The 18,507-nt window shown below is 44.7% G+C and overlaps 2 protein-coding genes and 2 non-coding genes across 4 annotated transcripts; 2 read left to right on the top strand and 2 right to left on the bottom strand.

The window, feature by feature from the left end:
- Window positions 1-6,500: 6,500 nt before the first annotated feature.
- TRNAR-CCU (transfer RNA arginine (anticodon CCU)) lies at window positions 6,501-6,573 on the bottom strand. The gene has a single exon. It is a non-coding gene; the product is annotated as a tRNA-Arg (tRNA).
- An 83-nt stretch (window positions 6,574-6,656) lies between these two features.
- On the top strand, window positions 6,657-10,279 carry TPR2 (Tetratricopeptide repeat (TPR)-like superfamily protein). The gene is made up of 7 exons (XM_087521750.1): window positions 6,657-7,104; window positions 7,204-7,395; window positions 7,478-7,680; window positions 7,804-7,882; window positions 9,120-9,264; window positions 9,630-9,716; window positions 9,814-10,279. Exons 1-7 carry the CDS (start codon window positions 6,778-6,780, stop codon window positions 9,882-9,884), a joined length of 1,104 nt encoding a protein of 367 aa, XP_087377876.1. The 5' UTR covers window positions 6,657-6,777; the 3' UTR covers window positions 9,885-10,279.
- A 303-nt stretch (window positions 10,280-10,582) lies between these two features.
- On the top strand, window positions 10,583-12,403 carry LOC125510626 (universal stress protein PHOS34-like). Its single transcript, XM_048675858.2, has 3 exons — window positions 10,583-10,878; window positions 10,979-11,204; window positions 12,125-12,403. The coding sequence occupies exons 1-3, from the start codon at window positions 10,659-10,661 to the stop codon at window positions 12,216-12,218; spliced, it is 540 nt and encodes a 179-aa protein (XP_048531815.1). The 5' UTR covers window positions 10,583-10,658; the 3' UTR covers window positions 12,219-12,403.
- Window positions 11,398-11,594, bottom strand: LOC125511940 (U2 spliceosomal RNA). Its single transcript, XR_007285206.2, has one exon. It is a non-coding gene; the product is annotated as a U2 spliceosomal RNA (small nuclear RNA).
- Window positions 12,404-18,507: the final 6,104 nt, after the last annotated feature.

Here is an 18,507-nt window from a genome sequence, read left to right as displayed (position 1 = left end):
ACGGACGGACTCTCTTCGCCAGCGTCAGGGTCAAAGGGCGCGACACAGGCGACACCTTCACCTGCGACACGGGGGCGGGCGCGGACGCGGACGACCCCAAGTGGACGGCGGCACACCGCGAGTGGGAGCTGCCGTTCAAGGGACCCGGGCACTACGATCCCAGGCTGGACGCCTGGGTCGGGCTCACCGACGACCCGGCCACCGCCGGCCACATCTGCTGCTGCCAGGTGCCGTCCCCCGACGACGTCTGCTCGTCGCCCCCGGCGTGGAAGCTCAGCAGGGAGAAGCTCTTCTGCCGCGACCCAGCCGACGCGCACACCGGCGCGTCCCTCGTCTACTTAGGGACGGGGTACAGGAGCCGGTTCTGCCTCGTGGAGTGCCTCCAGCGAGGCTGGCGGCGCCATCAGCTTTGACTGACAACCTTCTTCCCCAGGTACCACAAGAACGGCGACCTCGGGATCAGCAAACGCCGTCGGGTTCAATCCTTCAAATTGCCCAAGACGCGGGGTAAAGATTCTGGATTCTTGAAGAATCCAGTTGCATTCTGGTTGTAAGCGTCCTCCGTTGGTCATTGCATTCTGGTTGTAAGAGCAAGTATAATTAGATGATGTAAGCATTCAAATAATGTTTTTTTGCTGAGTTTTTAGAGGAGAAAGAAGAGAAGCAGACTGTAAGTTCATTGTTACGCAGGCTTCAAGAAACTCTATTAGATTGTGAGACGGGTCATATAATAATTGTTTGCTATTTACAGTTTCATATCCTTGTTACTATATGTTCTACTAGCTGTGTGTGTGTGTGGGGGGGGGGGGGGGGGGGGGATGCGGCGTCACGCAACGCGGCCCGTGTCACAATCCGTTGTTGATTGAGGTATAGTTTGAATTGTGTACTAAATTTGTTCGAATTTACTTAGGCAGTATATGGTTGTGCTAGAGGCTGTACACATCTTAACTGTAATAGGGCGAAAAGTCTCGTGCAGACAGATAAATGAGCTACATCGAGGATAGTTACGGGGTTTTTACGGGCTGGGAGAAGTAACAAGACAGCTCAGCTGGTCCGTGAAGTCTGAGCCGGCACTAGCATTTTTGCAGATAAATAGTGGCTTTTATTTTTTGATCGATTCCACGGTTACAAAAGTGCTAGGATAACGGTTACAAACAGTTGAATAAACAACAGCAAGTTACTAAGACTGAGAAAGACATACCATCTTCGGTGAAGAAGACCAGTTGATTTCTTTGCTGCTGCAATCGGTTAGTGCTCCTTCCCTTCATCTGTTTTTGCTTCTGTTAGTTAGATCATGTTTCCTTGTATGTATAAGAGAAATAATTAAGTGCCAATTTAACTGAGTCCCGAGTTGTTCTCAAATAAGACTGCAGTTTTTCTTAACTTTCTCTTTAGTCTTGAGTTGTTCTTTCGTGTTATTTTCTATTCATTTATGGTTGTCAGATTTGAAACCAGTGTTTAAATCTCCGCACGTAGAAATTTCTATTGTGTAATGTTGTGATTTGTGTGCTGTGGTGGCAGGTGATGATGGATCCTCCAGCAGTTGTTTTTAAACCCATCGATCGTGACCATACTATCACTATCTGAGAATGTCTGCGCGTGTGGGTATGTGGCAACACAGTTAATCCTTTCATCGCTGCTCGGGGCGCTCTTCGTTATTATCTTAGTAACGCTTCCATGTTTCGCTTCGTCAGGGGTTGGAAGTTGGAACCGAAGGACTTCTGACATTTCTGCCATTGATGGAACTACTTTTTTTTATCAATGGCACTTCTGTGCATTTCATGCGAATGCCATCTTGTGCATCTCGTGAGAACTCGCATAGTTGATCTGTATGACCAGAACATTCAGCCCAGTTTTTTTTAATGAGAAAAGTATACATTTCATCCCTTAATTTTTGGCGGAGTCTAGATTTGGTCCCTCAACTCCAAAACCGGACAACTTGCACCCTTAACTTCTGAAACCGGACAAGATTCATCCCTGGTCACGGTTTTGGTGCCGTCCCACCCCGGTTTTGACCGTTTCGACTCAAATTTGCCTACCTTTTCCAAGTACGGGAGCCTTTTTAAAATTCGGTTACATTTTTCAAATACGTGAACCTTTTTAAAATACGGTTACTTTTTTCAAATACATGAACCTTTTTAAAATGTGTGTACTTTTTTAAAATCTGCATACTTTTTCCAAGTTCATATACTTTTTTAATTATGCGTATTTTTTTAAAGTTCATCTAGTTTTTTTAAATTGATGTACCTTTTCATATTTGAGTACATTTTTTTGGAAAGAGTTCATGAATTTGAAAAGTTTATGCGAACTGGAAAAAAGTACGCGGATATGGAATTTTTTACGCAAAAATATGTGGATTTCAAAAATTATTTCAGCTTGAAACAAGTACGTGAATTTCAAACAAAGTTCATGGATTAGCATAAAAGGAACACATATTATAAAAGTATGCAAATTTCAAAATAGTTCGCTGATTTGAAAAAAAGTATGTTTATTTTTGAAAAATACGCGAGCTTGATAAAATTACGTAGAGTTGAAAAGTGTATGTGAAATTCAAAAAGTTCACGGACATAAAAAAATTACATAAATATGAGTGAGCACCGGTCAAAACCGGGGTGAGTCAACACCAAAACCGGTCAAAACCGAGTCCAGGGACGAACCTTGTTCGGTTTCGGTAGTTGGGGGTGCAAGTTGTCCGGTTTTAAAGTTGAGGGACCAAATCTAGACTTCACCAAAAGTTGAGGAACGAAAAGTATACTTTTCTCTTTTTTTATTGGATCTGGGGTCTTACGGTTAGTTGAGGTCGATGTTTCTTTGCATCGCCAGCGTCCTGTGGTTTCTTCATGGGCATGTATTGTGTCAGGATGGTTGTAATCTGCAGCAATCAATTTGCACCAGTATGCTACTGTATCTTGGCCAGTTGAATCCAAGTGCATTACTTGATTGCTTGAACTGATTTACCTGGTGCGGTATTATTGATCATTGGTTGCTTGGGTTGCAGAAGCGAAACATATAAAATTTGGAAAGAGTATGCAAAAGATAACACTGACATGTTGATTATTTCAGTAGTCATTCGAGTACGGAGTGACAGAGATACAGAGCACAGAACCATGACATGGACTACATGATCTAAACTACATTGACATTGACCCACAACGTCCACAATCTGGACTAAGAATTACTGTCTGCCATTCTTAGCAGACTGCATCTTTATTCACTCGTGCGAGAAGCCCTTAGTCGCCTTGCTTCATTTCTTCTTTGGATCTTTTTGACCCTTTGAGGAAAGAGTTCTTTTTGCTGCTTGCCTGAATGCATGAAAATGTCATCAGTGAAAACTAAAAAGCTTCATAATTACTTCCTCTGTACCAAAATATGAGACGCTTTTGCAGTTCAAATTAAACTACAAAAGCGTCTTATATCTTGACACGGAGGGAGTAGTATCTTTGGAACAGTATTCATTTTGAGCTCGAGCTAGCAGGTGGGGGCGTTGCGTTAAAGGCCACTGTGTATGTCAGCTGACATACTTCCAGTCTCCCAGAGAAAGAAAACTGGGCATCTTCTTGAGCCACCGAAGGAGTGCCCGAGCGGCCAAAAGACTGATGATGCCATCCCCCGTAAAGGCTTAGCCTTTTTATCAGGAAATAATTGTAGCGATTTGCTGCTTGGAGTAACCATGACAGTGTATTTTTTGCCTAACAGATCAGCAAGTTAAGATAGCATGCTGCCGATCTGACTCCTCGATCGTGTAAGCCTATAGAAATTGCGGGTTCTTCCCCACAATAGCTTCACCCTGCTCTCCGAAGATTGCAAATTCTGCTTCTTCGACACTACCGTGCTCTACATCTAGGGCATGAAGCATAATCATGTACCTGTAACAGTAGATTTGCAATTTATGATTGGTATTATATGCCAATTCTGTGGCGTCATAAAAATTAGCGGTTTAGGAATGGAGCATACAGGGCATCCGTATAATCATTATATTTATTTTTCCTCCAGGCTCAAGCATTCCCACTATTTCAGTAACATGAGTTCTTGATAGAGAAAGGTTTAAAATAAACCTTAAATTTGTGCTCTTAGTCTAAGTTGAATCCTGACCTTATACAATCCCTAAAGCTAGCACCTTGTACTCTCTAATCCCGGTCTGTCCCGGATGATTTCTGCTAAATGCTCATTCGTCGCGCAGGGGAAAATGATTTTTTTTTTGGAAAAGGAAATTAAACCCCCGGGTTTTGCATCAATCGATTCATACAGCCATATTTATTAATTATTCAACAAAAGACTAACAAGAACATACATCAAGCCACCCGAAGCCACCACTCACACCTACAAACTCGATAATGTGGAGTGCTCTCACCCCCCATATCTAAAATTGGTGTCGTCACTGATCCATCCACATAACGTATGGGAACCAACAACCGGTGCAGCAGACCTAAAGCGCACACCACATGCACACGTTTTAGAAGCCGCCATCATCATCGGACCGCTGACCCATCTTCAAGAGAGAGATCTGCATCACCCTTGCCAGTCCGGACATCCGTTGACGCCACCACGGCGCCACCGCCCTGCGCGCATTCATCTAGACGCAAAGACTCTGGAAGATCTGTCGTGCGTAGCACCTGCCGACTAGGCATGACACAACATAGCACCTGTCGGCCAGACATGACTTGACATCTCCACTGAAACTTTGTGCAAGATCTGTGAACCATGCATGAATTCTTTTTTAGTACTTGTGTAATTGAACATCTTGTTGAATCATGTATGGCCGAAATATGCTCTTGTTTGTTTCTGAAATAAGCTTATCTTTGTTGCTGAAATGGGGTATTGTATTGTGTTGGAAAATGCTCCTTGTAGCTGCTGTTATAGCTCTTTTTGCTCAAGTTCTGATCCTGAAATATGCTCCTTGTAGCTGCTGAACCATGTACTATTATATGATGCTGAAATTTGCTCAAGTTATGCTACTGAAATATGCTCTTTTTGATGTTGAAGTGCTATTGTTTGTTACTACTATGTTTAGTTAAATATGCCGATTTTTCGTGGGTTTAGAAAACCCGATGGGTTCAGGGAATGGGCAAAAAATGAGCCCCGCGCATGGTGACGGTGACGGGGAAGGGTTTGAGATTTTCTCGTGAGGATGGGTTTGGACAGGCAAAACCCGATGGGTTTCATCCCCGTTGCCATCCTTGACTCGTGGCTTGCATCGGGGAAGCTGGAGATCCACCCGCGGGGGGTGGGGGGAGGCGAGGGAAGAGGAGAGCTCCACCACACGTATAGCCAGCCGTAGTGCATCCCAAGTTGTGACCCATGGCTTGTACGGGAGACGTAGTAGCTCCACCATGTGTGGGTCGAGGGATATGTTGGAGGAGGGGAGTCAGAGATGAGGCTCGGGGCTGGGCGGTTCGGTAAGAGGAGGGGAGAAGAACAAGGTCAGGGCCTTCTGGATCGCTAGGAGGGGGACAGAGAGATTTTTCAGGGGAAATTGGTGCGGGACTGTTAAAATGGGGATGACATAGATTGAGAGAAAGAAGAAGATGAATATGACACATGGACCCGCGTAGTTAGCGACATTAGCGTGTGATCCCGCTCAGGATTTTCCTTTTCACTATGCGCTAAACATGTATTTAGCAGAAATCAACAGGAATAGACCGGGATTAAAGAGTATAGGGTGACAGTTTCAGAGATTTATAAGTCAGGGTTTAACTCGAAGTGAGAGTACGAATTCAAGGTTTATTTCATACTTTAGTGGTGCTTGCAATCCTCATGACAACTAAATTTGCCAATGTGGTACAAATTAGTTCATGATTTAATTAACATATCTTGTGCACTTACCAATGTGGTTTCTCAATTGTTCACTTTGTTTCATATCTACTTTATGGCATGAAAATTTTGATGTCATTGTAAAAAAGAACTCTAGCCGAAGATAGAGATGCAACTCTTCAATCTTAAGGAGTAAGGGTGTTGTGAGAACCGGGTGCTAACTCAATGGCCTGAGTTTGTAATGGCAAAGCCACGCACTCTCTTCGAGTCTATACTGTAGACTCCGTTGGGGTGCGATCCGTGTTAAATTGCACAAATATCTCATCACATATCTACATAACATCCGGTTAAGTTTTTTGCCAATGTTCAGGACTAAGGCTGCTAAAGACAATTTGAATAAAAACCATGAACAAGTAGCAGTTTACTGGTTAGAACGCCAATTCTTTGGCTTCAGCCCCGAGGTGTATGGATGTTGAAAAACAAGTTTGACTGAAAACAGCTCGGTCCAAGAGCAAGAGTGTTCAAAATAATTTTATACAAAAAAAAAGTTCCGGATAGCAAACCCATCAGGAGTTCATTTTCCTTCAGTGGTACCAACCGGAGGGTGGAAAATAGTGCAAAATACCACTCGTATTAACTAAACAAACAGCTTGTTTCCGAATCATTTAAACAAAAATTGTTAACAAAAAGCTTGTTTCCGAATCATTTGAACAAAAAACTGTAGAAATCGACCCAAAAAACAAAAATAACGCGCCAGGTAGGGGTCGAACCTACGGCCTTCCGCTTAGGAAACGGACGCTCTATCCACTGAGCTACAGGCGCCTTGTTGTATGAGATGCAACGGAACCATTTTACAACAATCATGTAGTAGATGCATCTACGGAAGCTTATTTGGACGGAGCACAAACCCTTCTCGAAGTCTACTAGAAACACCGGAAGCGGCGGCGGGGACAGCACAGGGGAGGAAAAGAAGCCAAGAGGCGGCGCCGCCGATCCACCCAGACCGAGAGCACCTTGGCCGACGGCATGGCGCTGCTGATGGAGCCCGGGTCGGAGCCCCTGACGGAGGGCGAGAAGGCCGACCTGGACGCCATCGCCGCCATCAAGGAGTCGGCGGCGCGCGAGTACAGGGAGGAGGGCAACCAGTTCGTCAAGAAGGGCCGGAAGCACTACCCCGACGCCGTCGACTGCTACACCAAGGCCATCGCCCAGATGGGCGCCCTCTCCGCCCCGAACCCCGACGCCTCCGTCCTCTTCGCCAACCGCGCGCACGTCAACCTCCTCCTCGGCAACCACCGCCGCGCCCTCGACGACGCCCAGCAGGCCGTCCGCCTCTCCCCCTCCAACCTCAAGGTCCGCACGCTCGCTCGCTCTAGATTACGCCTCTCTTGCTCCAATTTCTCGGATTTGGCGAGGAAGCCGCCGTGTGATGTGTGACATTCGTGTAGCCAGGCGCACTACCGGGCGGCGAAGGCCGCGCTTGCTCTCGACCAGTTGCCCCAGGCGGCGTCCTTCTGCCGGCGGGGGCTCGAGCAGGACCCCGCCAACGAGGAGCTCAAGAAATTCCTCGCGCAGGTGGAGGCGCAGCAGCGCGAGCGGGATCTTAAAAGGGCCAAGGTTGAACAGGCCATATCCGCCGCGAAGGTCTCTTCTGTTCCAAATTGGCAGTTGAGCATTTCCTTATTCTTTTCCTGTTTGTGTAATTGACTGTATTAGATGCATATAGGATCTTGCTGCTGCTATAGAGAAGAGAGGGCTGAGGCTGGGGAAGGCAGCATATCAGGAGCTGACCGGGGTAAAGAAGCCGAAGCTGGATGAGCAGGGCGTGCTCCACTGGCCAGTTCTTCTGCTCTACCCGGAGGTCATGTCGAGCGACTTTATTGAGGATTTTCCGGAGACTGATATGTTCTCGGATCACCTTGATCTCATATCCTTGGAAAGTTACGTGATACTTTTTCTGATAGTATGTACATGAATATGCATAGATACTTTCATCACAAAAAGGAGGAGGAATGGTTTCTTGAATTCCTGTTATCCTTAATTATCAAACATGTTCTCAGAAAGTTCTCCACCTTTGCCATGGGATGAGAACCACGCTTACACAAGGGACGCTATTGAGTTGTATTGTCAGGTTTGTTTACACACTTCGAATTTTAATTGAGGGTTAACCTGTAAGGCTACCTTCTGCAAAGTGCTAGCGCCCACAGATGATCAAATTTTCTCTATCTAAATTTCACGAGGCATGAGTCACAACCTCTTCATACAACATGAAAACAAAACATTCATGCCCCTGTGATGTCTATATACTACACACATTGTCCTTCTGATTTATTTTTCCACTAGATGATTGTGGGCCAAGTTTTTTCGATCCAGACCTTTTTGTGATACTAAATTTTGGGGAATGCAACATAAGTTATGCTATTGCTACTTAAGTGTTATTAGTAATTTCATTTGTCCGGTGATAGAATGTCAAGATGGTAGCTCTAGCCTTTGTGGCCACATTCTGAAAATTGTAGGATTATCCTTTACCAATTTTACAAGTGGCAGACTCATGTGAGAAAACTAGGAGCTATTGAAAATTCAGATTTCAATGTGATCATTTTGATCATCGTTAGCAGCAGCATCCAGTCCAGTTTTTGAAGTTATCTTCAAATTTAACAAATCTGTAGGATGGTTGCTCCTTCATTTACAACTATTATATTATTACAGTCGACATAACTGTCACTACTTGAGAGTTAATATATACCTTCTGCAAAGTGCTAGCACCTACAGATATCAGATTTTCTTCTAAATGGCATGAGGCAAGTGCCACGACCTCTTCATAGAACATTAAAACAGAACACTGATGCCTCTGATGTGTATATGCTACAGACAATGTCCTTCTGATTTATTTTTCACTAGATGATTGTGAGACAAGTTTTTTCGATCCATACCCTTTTGCTACTAAGTTTTGGGGGATGCAACATAAGTTATGTTATTGCTACACTGATGTAGTTAAGTGTTGTTGTTGGTAAATGGTTTATCTGGCAATAGAATGTCGAGATGATAGCTCTAACCTCTGTGGCAATATTCTGTAGCATTATCCTTTACCAATTTTAACAGTGTCGGACTCATGTGAGAAAACTCGGAGTTGTTGACAATTAAGATTTCAGTACTATCATGTTGATCATCATTAGCATTATCCAGTCCAGTTTTGCAAGTTATCTTGAAGTTTCACAAATCTGTAGGATTTTTGCTTTTTCATTCACAATTAGGATTACAGTCAACATACCATTGTCAGTACTTTGACACAGCTTTAGGATAGAAAAACTTTCTAGTTTCATTTCGTTGCCTTGCTGGCTAACTGGTATTTCCATTTGATACACTAGGCTGGTGATGGCACGCCGTTCTCCAAAAGTGAATTGTTAAAATATCTTCTGGAAGGCACTGTCGACTCAGGGTCACTCCCAGAAAGCCTTGATGGGGAAGATGGAGAACATGATACTGTGAAGGGCAGCACAGCTATATCACCAAGTATGTAAAACATATTCCTTAGGTTATTTCTCTAAATTTACATGATGTACAGTAAAAAGACAGCACGATGTGAACTGTGATTCTGTCAATTTCAGTATGTAATACTCCCTCCGTTCCTAAATATAAGTCTTTTAAGAGATTCTACTATAGACTACATACGGAGCAAAAAGAGTGAACTTATACTCTAAAAGGTGTCTATATACATCCGAATGTAGTCTCCATAGTGGAATCTCTAAAAAGACTTATATGTAGGAACCGAGGGAGTATATCCAATCTGCCATTAGCAGAACTACATTTACTGCAACATGCTATAATGCTGTTATGCTGCGCTGATAAGTAGTTGTATTCCATTTCAATGTGTGCAGGCCAGGGTAAGTGGATCAAAGTAAGAGAAGGGAAAACTCTTCAGGAAGCGCTGCAGCATAAAGACTACATCATCCCGGCAGTACCTGGTCCGTTCTTCAACCTGTGTATACTTTGCATTCGTACGTATAGAATGCTTGACATTGTTCAGCGCAAATAAGAGCTTCCATTAATTCCTGTGTGCAGTGTTCTTTGTGGTTTCAAGGAAATCCGCCTTCCATTCGAAGTTCAAGGCTGGGAATTGGTCTTTGCCGTAGAGCTGCCGTGTAGTAGTTCAGTTCACCATCTCTGGAAGAGGCCAAGGGTGCTATGGGTATATGATCAGGAAAGAGGAAGCTGGCAATTGTCAATCGCCGTATGGTCCTAGAAGGTTATACTACTTGAGAGAAGATGAGTTGTGCTTAATTAGCACTTGTGTGTCTTACAAGTTCTTCCAACCACTGCTTGGTTGGTTGATGGCTCAGGATTGCGTTTCTAGAGGGAGAAGCAACCGAATATGCAACTTTTCATGTGTATTTTAGCAGTGGGCATGACTGAACTTTTTGGGATTTGGCATGGTCATACTTGCTTCTCTGTATGCCCAGAACAGTACTGATTTGGATGCGATTATGTTGTTCAATTCTAGTTGTGGGCATGATTTAACTTTTTGGTACTACCTGTGGTATTTCATTCTGAAAGGTTCATCTTCTTGGTCGGTATCAGTATCACGCCATCCAGCCTACAGAAGAGAGAGGAGACGCTGGTGCGTTGGGACTTGACTTGGAGCTGGCGCACCGGAACCGGAGGAGCGGCAGGTGTCGCCAGCTCGCTCGCCGCCGTGGACATGACTGCCACGCGCAACGAAGACAAGATGTCTAGAGAGTCGAAACACGCCGTGTCTATCCCATACTGTGCCGCCGCGCAAGAAAGCCAAACGCCGGTTTTATTACCGCCCGTAGGTGCGGATATTTATAGGAACCAACGATCGAAGCGCTCGCTCGAGGCTGTGTCAGAGTGTCAGTACCGGTCTTACCGCGAGTGAAGGCATCGTCATGGAGGAGGTGAGCGCCGAGGCCGCGGCCATGGCGAGCGGCGTCGGGCCGGAGGGCGCGACGATGAAGGTGGTGGCCGCGGTGGACGCGAGCGAGGAGAGCCTGCACGCGCTGTCGTGGGCGCTCGACAACGTCGTCCGGCCCCACCCCGGCGCGTCCCTCGTCGTCGTCCACGTCCAGCCGCGCGCCGACCACTTCGCCTACCCTGTCGCCGGGCACGGTACCGCCTGTCCTGTACAACAAGCTAGCTCACACGCACACACACGTACGTACGCTCACGCTCACTGACGGAACTCGTTTGCGTGTGCATACGGAGGCAGGCCTACAGTACGTCCCGCCCACGGCGGTGGACTCCGTGAGGAAGACGCACGAGGAGAACTCCCGGCGAGTCGTGTCCGTCGCGCTCGACGTGTGCAGGCAGAAGCAGGTGAGCGCCACGGCGGCGGTGGTGGAGGGCGACGCCAAGGAGGCCATCTGCCGCGCCGTGGAGGACATGCACGCCGACCTCCTCGTCCTCGGCAGCCGCGGCCTGGGCATGATCAAGAGGTACGCGCATGCCAATGAGATCACCACGCGTGAGCATCTTCGATAACAGATTGTGATTCTGGGTGCAGTTCGACTACTTCACTGGCAGAGCCAAAGATACTAAAGCACAGCTTAGCTTTCTTCAGTGTTCAAGCGACTTGAATTGCAAACATATGGAAATCCTTAAATTTCAAAATTTTAATGCTTGATTTGGTTGGGGTTTGCCAGGCCCAGGCAGTAGTGCAACGCCTGGGCGACACATGAGAGCCCTGGCAGCAAGCTACCATGGTGGGCTCTCCCCCATGAAAAATAAATTTAATATCGTTGTGAACACATGGTCCACATATCAGATATTAAACTGATAAGAACAGATACTACACTTGATCTTAGCCAAAAGGCCGAGAAAGGTATGAGTTGGAACATTGAGCTGGGTCTCGTTTTATAGCCATCTTTCCCCAGGGTTTCTCCTCCGTCCGCGATGTGGTACTAAACCTGCTGCTGCCCTCTCTTCTATGCTCCGGCAATGCCACCCGCTGCTCGGTTGGGCCCAAACCGAGAGCCCGTAGCAGGCCTTACCGAGTCACGTCATGGGCTTTTCTGTTCCTGTTCCTTTTTCCATTCTCTCTCTTGCAGCTTGCCTCCTCTTCTGCTTTTCCCTTTGTGCCTTCCCTTCTTATCCTGGTAGCATATTGAAATGCATGGCTGAAAGATATGCAATAGCTAGTTAACTTGCCTCCTTAAACAGTAGTACATTTAAGAAAATCCAATGGCTAAAGAAAACACAGTTGTTTTTTAGTTTTTCATGTTTATTTACTATGAGAGCAAGCCTTTATCACCGAGACAATAGTCATGTTGCTTACAGAGTTACAAGCATATGCATAATAAAACTCCATGGATCACATCAAGCCACGCCTTGACCCTGTGCTGGTGGTGTGTTGCAGGGCGTTGCTGGGCAGCGTGAGCGACTACCTCGCCCATCACGCCTCCTGCCCCGTTCTCATCGTGAAGCCGCCCAACAAGGCGCACCACAAGTGAAGCTCCAACTCTGCTGCCACTGTCGACTGAATGTCTCGAGTGCCTCGTGCTTCCAATAAAGATGTGATCGAGCTCATGTGCAGTACTCTATGAACATCCTAGAATGTAGGGAATAAACTGTTGTTTGGCCGCAAGCACTTGCTGAAATTTTTAATCTTGGTTAGTGCAGTTGTTCCGATGCATTACATTGCCATGGACGTAGTGTTCTTTCTTCCCTGAAGTACAGAGTGCGGTGATGCTGCTGAAAAACAGGCACATCTCGAAGAGTTCGGTTCGCCAAACACATGACCAGTACAAGACCTATTGATCACAAATACTCCATAATTCGCTCTAAAAAACGTATTCAGAATTCCTATTCATAATGCAGAGCATGAATGACCGTCGAAGCATGTTCTGTTTCTAAGCAAGCATGCTTTTGTTTTAAAATGGAGGCAAAAGTTTTGCCTCGTCTATTTAATGAAGAAGAGGGTAGAGTTCTGTATTACAAGGCCGCGAGGCCCACCCGCAATAAACATGGAATTACTCTCCTGGTAGAATGTTTCCCAAAATAACAAAATTGCATCTGCCAAGACCCAAAGCTTGGGCTAGTCTTTGATGGCCTTGAGCAAGATGGTCTTCGGCTTGCTCTATTCTCGAAACACACGGGCATTTCTCTCGTTTCAAATGGTCCAATTAATGAGCATTGTAAGCGACGCCATTGCTTTACAGTTGACCTTGTTGTTGCGGAAAGATTGACCCACCAATCTTTGTTGGGGCTCTTAAGGCGCCAAGAGGAGGTGTCAAAGTTTTCTAAGTGTAGTCGTTCGTTAGCCAAGTTCGAAATATGGAGGGTTTCTCGGCACTTGAAGAAGAGGTGTGTCCAGGTTTCTTGATTTCTCTTGCAAACAGGAGAAAGACCGCAATTTGGCTACCCGCTTGGCCAATTAGTTGTCTGTCTAATTTTTTTCTTGATGGGCCAACAAAGCAAATAATTTGACTTTGGGCGGAGCCCACGCCTTCCCAACCGTGTGATCCATAGGTGAGTACAAGGTTCCCATAAATTGCGCAGAGTAAGCGGTGGCCACCGAGTATTCATCAAGATGGAAATCACCGATGCCGATCTGAGGGCCCTAGCCACTTCAACGATGCTCCTCATGACGCGCTCGGTGGAGGAAGAGGTTGTCGTCGTCCATGCTCCATCCGTGCTCCCCTCACTTTGCCCCAAAGCAAGGGAAGAAACCCTCCTCCGGGGGTAAAAGAACTACCGACCACGACCGCCATCATTGCAATTCCTCCGCTGATGCCCTCCAAATGATTACCTCCAGAGCAGGAGTCACATCGACTGGTGGGTCAATGGCCGTCGCATGCGGCTCTCTACAGATGGGGGACGACACCATGATTGCCGACATCAGGTCAATGTTGGACCAGGCGAGGCCGCCCACCCATCGGGCTTGGATGGCGTGGTTGTCGGCATGGATGGGGGTTGGGGGATGGCACGACTGTGAATGGGAGTGGGAGGTGACTAGCAATTGGGAAGTTATGAGTCTAGGTCGTAAAAAATAGTCGATTCGGCCGTTCTCCTCAGCCAAACTTGAAACTGCTTTAAGTTTTGCACGGGGCTGAAAAACATATGCAACCCAGCTAAACAAACACCCTATTTTTGCACCGCACCCGTCTGGTTGGGCCAGATGCAACCTATTAAACACGCCACTGGTGGTCTGGGCCGGATGCAACCTATTAAACACACCATTAATCTACTATCTACTACCACTATAAAAGAAAGAGAGAGGCAGATCCAAACAATCACATCCATCCATCATCAAAATCTAATGGTCCTTAATCATTCTATGTTTAACGCTACCAACCACGCAACAAGCCACGGTCGATCGCTAATCGCCTCGCAGTAAAAATCGTCCTGCAGCCCGTCAAAGAAAAAAACGTCCCGCAGTCAACCGCCCCCGCACGACCTCCTCCTTCTCCCGCACCTCCTCCCGCAGCCGCGCCTTCTCCCGCACCTCCTCCCTGCCGCGGGTCGCCGCCTCCGCCCGCGCCCTTCACCGCGCGCCGCCGGAGCCGCGGGTCGCCGGGACGGGAGCCTCCCCGCCGCGGTTCGCCGCCTCCGCCCTCTCCCTTCACCGCGCGCCGCCGGAGCCGCGGGTCGCCGCCTCCGCCCTCTCCCTTCACCCGCGCGCCGCCGGAGCCGCGGGTCGCCGCCTCCGCCCTCTCCCTTCACCCGCGCGCCGCCGGAGCCGCGGGTCGCCGCCTCGCCCCGCGCCCTTCACCGCGCGCCGCCGGAGCCGCGGGTCGCCGCCACGCCGTCACGCTGCCACTCCGCCGGATTCGCGAGTAAGTTTCTATACTCAGAGAAGAGTTAATTGCGGTTGTTGTATGAATCCGTACCCGCTGTGCAAGTTCATGTATCATAGGTGTAATTAACTAAGCAAACCATCAGGATTCCTGAAATTTACGAGGACATATTGAATTAGTGAGGATTTCGGAAATTTGCAGTCCAAGCAACTCATATTTTGAAGTTTTGTTGCTTACCTTCCCATCCCATTGTGTTGCTATGCTCCTGAAGTTGCCTAAATTTTGCTATATTGGGTTATCCACAATAGTATCGGCAGCGATGTTTTGTTTTGTGACAACTACTCAAATTTATAATCTAAATATATAATCTGCACATTGTAGTTTGAGTTAAAAAATACCACATTGTAGTTTCAATTAAAAAATAACCCACGTGTTTTGTTGTTTCAAGAGATTGAGTCATGGGCTGTGAGCAAGCATTATATTTTGACATGAAAGGTACCTCTATTTTTAAATGAATGGTACATCATGAAGGTTTGCACACCATGATGCAAAGGCCGTATGCATCGACGAGGCGAAGGTGGGGCTTACCGGGATGGGTTGAGAGGAGTCAGTGGAGAGATGAAATGGGAGAGGCGGATGGTGAATATAGGAGGTCAAAAAGGATGCTTCTACATAGTCCTTCTGTTGAATGCATAAAAGGCACCCTGCAGCCTCTCTGCTTGCAAAATAGAAAAATAGATGCTCTCTGCTTGGTGCACTCATGACACTTAGATATGCAACTTGCTTTGACCTACAAAATTCTATTTTTCAGTATTACCTTCTTCCACACCTCTGCAACATCTTGTCAGGCCTCTACTCTTAACCAGTCTGCTACTATCGCTTTCTTGAATTTTATACGGGAAAATAATGTTGTTCTTTTTTTTGTGCAAGCTACTATGTTTCAAGATTCATGAAACATATGTTTCGAAACATATGTTTCAACATTCAAAAACAGATGCGGCAAAACTGAATGCCATTTTGAAATATATAATTTTGACAGTATGAAAACAAATTCTGTTTCCTCTTTCTCCCTAACTAACTACGCATACTCATATTTACTTGAGATTCTACTTACTTTGTTTGCAACATTTAGGAATTGAGCTTCTCTTGCATGAATATTTCTAATGATGTACGATGTTTCCCATTCATGACACATATCCTTTTCGTCACATATTCATATTTACTTGAGATTCTGCTTACTTTGTTTGCAACATTTAAGAATTGAGCTTCTCAATATTGCGTGAATATTACTAATGATGTACGATGTTAACCATTCATGCCACAGATGAGGAATCATTGTCCGCATGCGTTACAATCAGGGGATCGTTCCCCATGTAAAGATCCGACATCATGGGACAGGGATCAGGCACTCAAAGCGTCACAACAACCAAATTGATGGTAATTTCTTTTTTGCAGGGAAATTGATGGTAATTAACTGATTTATCTTTCCTTGAATCATCCGGCAAAGCGTCCTCTGATGATGATAGCAAAAAAGAAGCTTTTGTGTGATATTATCTTCCTAGCAGTAATAATCAGTCATGATCAGACATAATAAGATAAATGTATAACCCAGCTTTTGATTTTCTTCGTGCATGCACATAATATTTGAAGCAATAATCGCCAGTTGGGATGATTGGTCAATTTTTGAATCAAACACATATTTCTAGACAAATATCCAGGGCTTTGTTGTGGCTTGCATTCATGTGCTGCTGTTCCCAGCATGTTTTGGTGACAAGAAGAGGAGTAACCATGAGTCATGATCATCAACTCATCATCTTTGTAGTAGTAATCACTCTTAACCTTGTTTTTTGTTTTGTTTGGTGATTACAGTATAAATTCTCGCAACAGTGCAAACGTGGAGATCTTAGCCGTTTAATCGTAATTGTGTTTGTGATACTATGTATTTCAGGACTACTACTCGAACACGCCCTTCCCAGTTCCAACATTAATCTTTCTATCCATGGCATGCGGAATAGCTTATGAGTTTTCTCTGCAGGTAACCAAACTGAAACATGCTTCTCTCTGAAACTGTTCAAAGGCAACAACATTCTTCTTTATCTTTCACTGATCAAGTAGCAGGAAAGGCATTCTTACTCTTCACTTCGATTTGCTATTTTTGGGAACCAGGTGAATTATCCTCCAGATATTAAGGTAGCACTAGAACTGCACTTTTGTTTTCGCTCTTACTCGCACTATCCTATATGCATGGAAACTAATTTACCGTTTTGATTATTTGGTGTATACCAAGTAAAATAGGAAGCAGATCGGCCACAAATCCTATCTTATATATAGGATTTTGCACCATGGGGTTTAGCTTCCATCGTCTATTGCTCTATATTTTCCCAAGGCGTATATACCTTCTATGCTGTGTGTTTGGGTCATGGGAACACATTATATAGGATGAGAAAATCTATTTTTAGTTGGTTCCATGTTTAGTTATGATCATTATATTCTCAACTGTTTTCTCTTGCACAAAGTACAAACTCGAATTACCTATCTCATGGTGTCCTACTTTATTTTATAGTAGAAAGTAAAACATCCCAGTTGAAAACGGTATGACGTTGTTGTGGTACCAAGTTGGCCAACCTGTATGATGACAATAGTTATCATGGTAATTGAATTACATACAAATACTATTTTCTTCCTCTAATTATTTTATTTCACATGGTGTACATATTTTCTATTTCTCACCCACTGATAGCACATTAACCGCAGTTTTGCCGGAAGCATAGTTATTGTTCAGAAACAAATTATTGTAAGGTTTCATGAGCCTCATAGTTGTAGAATTGGAAAGAAAGATGTACTCCCTCCGTTTCTAAATATGAGACCTCCTAGAAATTTCAATACGGACTACATATGGATGTATATAGACGCATTTTAGAGTGCAGTTCAGTCATTTTGCTCCGTATGTAGTCTGTATTGAAATCTCTAAAACGCCTTATATTTAGGAACGGAGGGAGTAATTAGCTGATAACTTGTGACAAGTGTTCTTTTCATAGATCAGATACATTAGCCATGGCTTTGCTATCAAGACAGGTATGCAAAAGTTCCCTAAGCACACTACTGATAATATCAGTGTGTGAATATTAACTTGCACTACATATGTTTTTTTTGACAGGTTAGCAGAGCTCCAAAATAATGACCTCATGCCAATGGATGGCTATGTCTATATACCATCTTTAGTAGTACACGAGAGTGGTTTTTCTCTTTCGCAATACTTCTACTTGTTATTTAGATTCTTTATGATTTCAGGTTTATATTATTGTCCATTGTAGATGTTACAAGTTAATATGCAAAGCAGATTGATTTGTTCAGATAGTTTGTGGTTCCTTTGTTTATTCAGACTTTGTTCATGAATCATGGCAACTTCTTTTTTCTTTTCACTTTGTATTGAGACAGTTTGCTGTGTATCTGTGCTACAGGACATTTTATAATTTTTGTTATATAGGAGTATGTATCAACATGTCAATGCCATTTTTCATTTTTCTGATGCTATATAATATCACACAAAGATTCACAAAGATTTCACATGTCTGATCCATAGCAAGACCTACAATACACATATACAATCCGTAGCAATGTTTACGCTATTGTACATAAGAATCCATTAAAAAAAAATCTAGATATATCAACCATGTCGATGGATTACGATAAATGCCACCATAATTAACTTATAATATATGGGATGTGCATTTGCATGTACATGCTTACTAGTGGTACTTCAGTAGATGACGTTACGGTTTGATTTGGCACTAAGCAAGCGACAACACTGTTGATAATCCTGGGCATTCGTCGGGCCAGGCTTTTTAAAGCACAACCTCAAAATCTAAAGCTCAAGCCCGGGCCGGCTTGGCCAAACGCTTTTTTTAATTACAATAATAATATCTAGTATTTGATATTTAAAATATATATTGCCTATATTTCTTATAAAATAATGGTTTGTGCCTTGATCAAGCTTATTTTG

This window comes from Triticum urartu, chromosome 5A, assembly GCF_056163025.1.
Source record: "Triticum urartu cultivar PI428250 chromosome 5A, HENAU_Tu73, whole genome shotgun sequence".
Classification (NCBI taxonomy): Eukaryota; Viridiplantae; Streptophyta; class Magnoliopsida; order Poales; family Poaceae; genus Triticum; species Triticum urartu.
Note: the sequence above shows the minus strand (reverse complement) of the source record. Positions and strands in the feature narration are given on the sequence as shown.